The sequence below is a fragment of the Marmota flaviventris genome, chromosome 11 (assembly GCF_047511675.1).
Source record: "Marmota flaviventris isolate mMarFla1 chromosome 11, mMarFla1.hap1, whole genome shotgun sequence".
In the NCBI taxonomy this organism is placed as follows: domain Eukaryota; kingdom Metazoa; phylum Chordata; class Mammalia; order Rodentia; family Sciuridae; genus Marmota; species Marmota flaviventris.
In genome coordinates this window covers 10,634,044-10,642,478 of record NC_092508.1, presented here as the reverse complement: position 1 = coordinate 10,642,478, position 8,435 = coordinate 10,634,044, and the positions used below count along the sequence as shown (strand labels likewise).

General features: G+C 36.0%; 1 protein-coding gene across 2 annotated transcripts; it reads left to right on the top strand.

The window, feature by feature from the left end:
* The first annotated feature begins 5,443 nt into the window (after window positions 1-5,443).
* Ccl20 (C-C motif chemokine ligand 20) lies at window positions 5,444-8,225 on the top strand. Of its 2 annotated transcripts, none has more exons than XM_027941663.2 (4): window positions 5,444-5,522; window positions 6,678-6,789; window positions 7,478-7,555; window positions 8,204-8,225. In XM_027941663.2, exons 1-4 carry the CDS (start codon window positions 5,444-5,446, stop codon window positions 8,223-8,225), a joined length of 291 nt encoding a protein of 96 aa, XP_027797464.2. The 2 variants fall into 2 exon arrangements, with proteins under 2 accessions (XP_027797464.2, XP_027797463.2); XM_027941662.2 differs by having other exon boundaries at window positions 6,675-6,789.
* Window positions 8,226-8,435: the final 210 nt, after the last annotated feature.

Below are 8,435 nucleotides of genomic sequence, written 5' to 3'. Positions count from 1 at the left end.
AATGCTTTATTATCCCCATTTATGATAAAAGGATTGAGAGTCAGAATAAATCACATGCTTTGAAAGTCTTATGGGGTAGAGCTAAGGTTTTGATCCATATAAATCCATAATTTTCCCCTAATACGTATGCTGATCTTTTTAATAGTAAGAGATGAGATATTTAAAGTTGGTAGTCACTGGACGATCGGGAGGCGAAGTTGGGAATGTTGGAATCTGACATTATGAAGGGAAGCTCCTAATTAGTCTTCAAGAGAAAGCTCAACCGCTTCTCCCACAATGTCCCCCAAAGACCCTCATCCCTCTTGCTTCCTGAGCTTTTGTCTTTTTTTTTTTTTTTGGAACTGGGGGTCGAACCCAGGGCTTTGCGAATGCAAGGCAGACGCTTTGCCACTGAGCTACATCCCAGCCCCTGAGCTTTTGATTTATCCATGACTCAGCACTTTCCAGGTTCTAAAATGGTATAATTTATTCTTCAATGGTTTCCTTCCTGGAAGGAGCTTCTCCTGATAGGGATCAAATATCCTGCCTCCTTGCTTCTCTAACACACCCCCTGGCACAACCACTTGCACTTAATAGGTGTGTGATAAATGCTGCTTTAAGAGGAAGTCCTGCTATCTTCCAAAGAACTTTCCATGAGCTCTACCAGAAGGAATGTTTTTTGATTGACGCTCAGGTTAGTAAGCATGACAGGTCTAAAATGTCCATCTGTCACAGAAACTGAATGGGAGTTAAGTAACTTTTAGATGGTCACAGTTTGCTGACAGTTTGTATGATAATGTTTCATAGATTATGAATATGAAACATACCCCATATTGCCTTATTCTATAGGTATTATGGAAGTTATTGTGGCCTCTGTTATTTTAAGTCCCCTTGAATCCAGACGTCTTGTTCTACCTGTGTCTATACACCACTAAGACCCCTCCTTAAAAGACACTCATCACTCATCAAATCTTTTTTGGAGTGAGGAGAGTAAGACATGGAGATCCTGCCACATGACAGGATTAGGTCTTCCTTGAAATGTGCCTGAAATATTAAAAAGAAAAGTTGGATGATCAATTCTAGTGTAATAAATAACATTTAATAAATTTTTTTGGAAACCATTTTCCAATGTTAACCTTCCCATTAGCACATTCTCTAACTGACTCTTACCTCCCCCAAAAGAAAAAAACAACTAACCATCCAAAACAGTCAAGGGTCACGCTTTAAAAAGTTTTCAAGTGACAAATAAGAAGTGACATATCTATCCCATAATGCATGAGGAAATCAACTTTCAATATAGAAGACTAAAAAAAATTTTATGGCTATGAAAGGGAAAAACAAGCAAGATGTGATTGGATATGAGAAAGACACGGGGAGGAGGAGAGATAATAGGCATTCAGGAAGAAGGAGAAATGAAAACAGATTACAAGCAGCCCTGAGTGGCAATAAAAGTAGGAAGGATGATGGGTGGGGTGAGTGTTAGACCCAGTAGAGGGACAGTTTCTTTGTTGTTGTTTTTATCAGCTTTATTGAGATATGACTGACATGCCATAATATTCACCCTTTGAAACGTACACATCAATGTGTTTCAGTTATTTTCCAGGTTATGCAACTGCCATCAATATCTACTTTTAATTAATAGAGAAAAAAGAAAACACACGCCATCAGGAGTCACTCCCCACCTGCCTTTCCTCCCCCACCCCCAGCCCACCTGGTCCTAGGATGTCACTGTTTTACTTCTTAACTATTGACCTGCCAGTTCACATAAACGTGACTCTACAATATGTGTCCTTTTGTGTGTTTGTCTTGGTGGTTTTGTACAAGTCCCTAATAACTAATAGCATCAAGCATCAGATGCTCGTTGAACATTTATATATCTGTTTTTTTTTTTTTTTTGAGAAATGTTTACTCAGCTATTTTATTCATTTTTTGGAGATGAGTACTGGGGATTGAACTCAGGGGCACTTGGCCACTGAGCCACATTCCCAACCCTATTTTGTATTTTATTTAGAGACAGGGTCTCACAGAGTTGCTTAGCGCCTTGCTTTTGCTGAGCCTGGCTTTGAACTTGAAAACCTCCTGCCTCGGCCTTCCAAGCTGCTGGGATTATGGGCATGCCACCGTGCCTGGATATTTTATTCATTTTTAAATTGTGTTATTTATCTTCTTAGTGAATTCTAAGGGTTCTTTAATATAGTCTACATATAGGTGAAAGTTCTTTAACAGATATATAATTTGTAAATACTTCCTTCCTTTTCACATTCTTTAGAGTAAACTTTGAAGCACAAAAGTTTTTAGTTTTGAATAGTACAATTTATTATTTTGTTTCTTGACATTTTGATGTTGATCTAAGAAAAATTTTGTCCAACTAACGACATGAAGATTGATTCCTATGATTTCCCCTAAGTTTCATAGTTTTAGCTCATATTTATGTCTCTGATCGATTTTGAGTTAATTTTTATGTATGGTGTGAGCTGAGGGCCTGACTTCATTCCCTTTCATGTATACAGCAGTTCCAGGGCCATTGAATGCTCTGTCATTCTAAGAAAAAAATCAGTTTTCAAAGATATGGGGCTTTTGGCTTCTCAGTTCTACACCATTGATCTACATGTACTTGAGCTGATACATGTGTCTCCGTTAGCATAATTTTATAGTAAGTTTTGGAATCAGGAACTGTAAATCCTCCAACTTTTTTTTTTCCCCAAGAGTGTTTTGGTTTTTCAGTATTCCTGGAAATTTCACATGAAATTAATTATTGGTTTTTCTATTTCAACAAAGAAACCAATTGGAATTTTAATAGGTATTGTCTTGAGTCAGGGAATTTTGTCACCTTTATTATATTAAATCTTCTGGTTCATGAACATGGGATTTTTCCATTTGTTTACGTCTCCTATAGGTTTTTAAAGAATGTTTTGTACTTTTTTTGTTACATTTTTACTTCTTTTATTAAATTTATAGCAAGATTTTTTTTCTTTTTGATGCCATTGTAAAGGCATCAAATTTTATTTTCATTGATAGCATATAGAAATGCAATTGATTTTTGTATAATGATGTTGAATTTTGGAACCTTGCTGAACTTTATTAGCTCTGATTTTTTTTAATGGAGTCTTTAGGATTTTTATGCAGAAGATCACATTGTATGCAAATTAACATAGTTACTACTTCCTTTATAATCTGAATTCTCTTTTCTTCCTGTTTCTTTCATGATTGTTTCTGTTGGAACTTCCAGTAAAATATTAAATAGAAGTTGTTTAAAGCAAACATCCTTCTCTTAATTTTCATCTTTCTTATCAAGGTATTTTTATAATAGCATTTTCATAGAATGAGTTGGAAAGTGTTCTCTTCACTTCTGTTTTTGGAAAAAACTGTGAAGGATTGATAATTCTTCTTTGGTAGAATTTCCAAGTGAAACAATATGGTCCTCAGATTTTCTTCATGGAAAAAAAATTAGTTATTTATTTGACATCTTTTATTGTATAGAAGTATTCATATTTTCCATTTTATATTTGAGTCAGTTTTAATAATTGGTTTTTATCTGTTATCTAATTTGTTGGTATAAAACTATGCTAATATTCCCTTATAATCTTATTATTTCTTTAAGATCAATAGTTATATGCTCTATATCTCTATATTCACCTTCATTCTTGAAGGAATCTTTCCTTTTCTTTTCTTTATTAGTGTGAATCTTGTCAATTTTGTTGATCATTTCAAAGAATAAATTTTTTATTCTATTTATTTCCTGTATATTTTGATATTCTCTATTTTATTCGTTTCCTGCTCTAATGATTTTTATTTCCTCCCTTTTGTACACTTTGAGTTTAGCCTGCCCTATGTTTTCTAGTGTCTTAAAATAGACTATTAGCTTGTTGATTTGAAATCTGAGTTTTCTATGTAGGTACCTGCAGCTGTAAGTTTCCTTCTAAGCTCTGCTTTCACTGCTTCCCAAACATTTTAGTATATTTGATTTTGTTTTCGCTCATCTCAAAGTACTCTCTATTTCCTCCCATGGTTTCCCTTGTGACACATTGGTTCCTTTGGAATATGTTGATTAATTCCCACATATTTGTGAATTCCCCGAATTTCCTTCTGTTATTGATTTCTGACTTAACTCCATTGTGATTTGAAAACATAACTTACTATTATTTCAGTCCTTTCACATTTATTGAGACTTGTTCTCATTCATCTCAGAGAAAGTTCCATATGCACCTGAGAAGAATGCTCATCCTGTCACTGGGTAGAATGTTCTACGTGCGTCTATTAGGTCTATTTGGGTTTCTGTTTTCTTGTGGATCTTCTGTCTGGTTTTTCTATTAATTGTGAAAAGGGAGGTGTGGAAGTCTTCAACTTGTACTGTTCAATTGTCTTTTCTTCCCTTCCATCTGTCCGTTTTTTCTTGGTGAATTTTGGGTTCCTATTGTTAAGTGTGTAGATCATCATCGTTTTTAATTTTTCCTGATGGGTTGATCAAAGTTCCTCTTTAATAACTTTTTTTGTTTTAAAATCTATTTTGTCTGACAGAGATATAAAGACTTTATTTCTCCCTATCATCTGCATGGTGTATCTTTTTGATTCTTTTGTTTTCAACCCATTTGTGTCTAGTGGACAGTTCTTATTACACCACCTTAGATCAGGAATTCATAATACATTATCATCATCACTATTAGTGGACTTGTTTCTTTCGTTATTAGCCACTGATGATGTTTTATCCAGCTCTGCTGAGGCTCTGCATTAACCTATAAGTTCACCATCACGAAGCATGAAAGACAGGTGGGGACTGGTATTTTCTGGGATGACATATGGATTAGAGCCATATAAATGTCAACGATTCTTACAAGGGATGACATCAAATCAAGAAGAGGCTGAGATTTGAATTTTACTTAAGTGCTGGCATTTTCCACCATAGTTTGGGACCCGACTATCACATTGTTATATTTCCTGCTCTGAATGCTCATCTAGAATCACAGGGTCTTTTGTGAAGGTGTGCTCCAGTATGTCTGGCATCCCATTTCATCCTCCCCCTCCTTGAAGGCTGGAAAGGAAAGAGTTGTAACAATAGATGTACTGGAATGCTCCTGTCAGGGGCTGACCTTTGTATCATTGCTCCTCTATTTTCAGAGACCAAAGAGCTTAAGTTAAAATTGGAAAGAAGCCATGGGACTGAGCAGCTTTTCCTCTTTGGAAATGCAAAGGCTTAACAGAATTCTCCCCTTGTCATCCTCGCTGCCCTTCACCCTGACCCTCACACCTTCCCAACATTAGGGAAAGGCAGGAAGTTTTCCCTGAGGGTTTTCTTTGTGATGTCACTGGTGGGGCAGATTGATCAATGGGGAAAACCCCATGTGAGAACACGCCTTCTGTGTACATTCCCAATATTTGGCTATAAGTAGGGCTGTTATTAGAGCAGAACAGCACTCTCAGGGCACTGGGTCCACAGTGCTGAGCAGATCTATTCTTTGAGCTGAGAATGATGTGCAGTGGCAAGAGTTTGCTCCTGGCTGCCTTGATGTCAGTGCTGCTCCTCCACCTCTGCAGAGAGTCAGAAGGTAAGTATTCTCTTTCCTGCTAGGATGGAGTGCAGGAGAACTGTTCTTCTGTTCCTGTAAAGCCTGGAAGTCCTGCAGGTCCCCAGGGGAAGGGAGACTGTTAGGAAGTATACAAAAGGGAAGGGCGGGAGTCGTCAGTTTATGGATGAGTAGAGGGGACCAGGGTTATTGCAGCTAATCAGGCTTCTTCTCTGCTGTGAATCCCAGCAGATTTGGGGTGTAGTGGGCTTCCAGAGGCTCCAGAACTTCAGGACGAGACCAAAGTGCCATTTTGGGGAGTGATGTAAACTGTGTAACATTTGTCTGTATTAAAGGTCCTTCTGAAGCATACAGAACTCTCCCACTTCCTGAATCTTTTCCTTCCCAAAGAAACAATGTTTGTAAAGTTCAAAACTTCTCCTTTAAGTGTTGACTATGGCACTTGACCTCATTAGCCCCATGAGCCAAGGGACATCGCTTGCCAACTTTGAGATAAAATTTATTCCTTATCTTATAGCAGGTTATAATTTAATGCAGAGTAGTGTCCAAGTATTGCTTTATTACTGAAGAGTACATCTCTTTTAGCAATAGGTGCATGATTGAAAATGCACGTTAACATTTTATGAACAGAATTTTAAATCACCATCAATGGTGTTGCAATTGCAAAGTGCTTTAGCTATCGCTTCTAGAAAACAAAAAATCAACTTTTACTTTCTAAGGCCATTTCTCAACATTGGTAACAAACACTAGATTAAAATCTACCAATTTATTAATTTTTTGAATTTGGAAGGTTTATCTATTAAGGTGTTTTTTTTTCAAATGAGGATGTAAAGGGTGCCTACATTTTTGAGTGATTATGGTAGACTGAAATAAAATATTGTCAGTTTGCATTTCTTATTAAAGATAGTTTATTCATGAGAAGTCATGTGTTTCTAAACTATTATTGAACCCAAACTTCCTAGCACACCATTTTGTAAAAAAATAATTGGAAATTACATTAACTTGAATCCAGAAACCCAAAATGGGTTTCAAAGAAATTAAAATTCTTCCATAAAATGGGTTATTTGTTGCACAAATCAGATTCACTAGATTTTTTCACAACTTCAGATTGTTCCATAATATCAGTTACAGAAGTTCATCACATGGGTTTAATATCTTTCATTTCTCTTTCAGCAGCAAGCAACTTTGACTGCTGCCTACGATATACAGAGCAGGTCTTTCATCACAAATTCCTTGTGGGCTTCACACAGCAGTTGGCCAATGAAGCCTGTGATATTGATGCTGTCATGTAAGTCATTCACTGATTTTCAATCAATTATACCAAGACTACATGAGAATTTCATATTTTTGGGGGGTCTTTTTAGAGTCTCATTCAGAAATAACTGACATGGCTAAGGCAATTTTATGTTAATAGTACACATCTACTTTGAAGTTTAAATAGGACTGAAGTAAGGCTAAAGCTTACTTTTTTGAACAAAAATAAGGCAGAAATCATTTTCTAATATAAACTTATAGGCTATTAAAATGTACTTCAGGAATATATGGGAGATATATATTTTGAAATAAATATTTTCTACTTGAAAATGTTTGGGCCTGTAAATAAAAATCTCAGACTGATTATTCTGTCATTTAAATATTCTTGATTCCTATAGGATATAGGAATGATGTAAGTTACTGATCATATATATATACATACTTCATGTAACCACTAGCAGCAAAGTTGAATAAAAATTTTTAAAGTTTATCTTCCTGCCATTGTATAATTATTTGTTATATTGCAGAAAAAGTCAAGGATAATCATTGTGATATATTGCCTCATATATCATGAGCATTTTTTTTTGCATTTCATTTTACCTCTTTAGCTGAAATGTTTAGCGTGTAGAGCAATCCACTGAAATAGGAAATGTACGTTGTATGTTTTGTGAAAAAGACATTTAAAATTTATTAAACACAAATCAAATTTTCTGACTTTTTAGCTTTTACACAAAGAAGAAATTAGCTGTGTGTGCAGATCCAAAGAAGCCCTGGGTGAAGAAAGCTGTGCGTATGCTCAGGTATGGATGACAGGCAATCAATTAGCCTCTCTCCAAGTGCAGGGGAAAGGGGTGTGTGCAGAGGGGTCCATTGCACGCTTGCTGGGGTTCTTCAGCCTATGTGCTGGGATTGAATGATGAAAATAAAAGGAAATTTCCCCACATATAGATCATTATCCTCATTATCATTTTAATTTCGTGTTTGTTTACATGAAGTATTAGATTCCTCTATGCTCTCTTCAGCCACTAGTTGCTTGATTCCTGTTGCAATGATGCTTCCTATTTACAGAATTTATGCTCTACTTGATGTTTGATTGTTAAAAACTGAAAAGTAAGCATTAGTTAAGAAGAGTCCAGAGGTTCTGATTTATATTGATGACACTAGAGAATAACATTTTATCAATAAATGGCCCCTAACACCATTGTGCTATAGACACTGAACTTGGAAACACAAGATTAGTGTTTACATTCTGTTTCTGTCATGAACTAGCTTAGCTATTCAGAAAGGTGCATCATCTCTAAACTTGAGTTTCATTAAGCAGACTTTGAGCTGCTTTACATTCTGAGATGAGATTAAGGACATGTGAAATGACCTTCAGGTCCCAAAGCCATTCCCATGATTCAGCCACCCTGTCTTTTCTTACACTTTCCTTCTTTTTCTCTTTATAGTCAAAGAGTCAAGAAGATGTAAAAACAGATGCTCTTCTGGAATGGAATTAGACACAGCTCAAGAAAAACAAGATCCCAGCTGGGATTGGAAGTCTCACTTGCACATTTTTCGGCACTACCTGACCTCTGCTTTATTGGACTTGTCCAATGGATGAAGTTGATTCATATTGCATCATAGTTTGCTTTGTTTAAGCATCACATTAGTTATGCTCCATTTTATGTTAAGTTATTT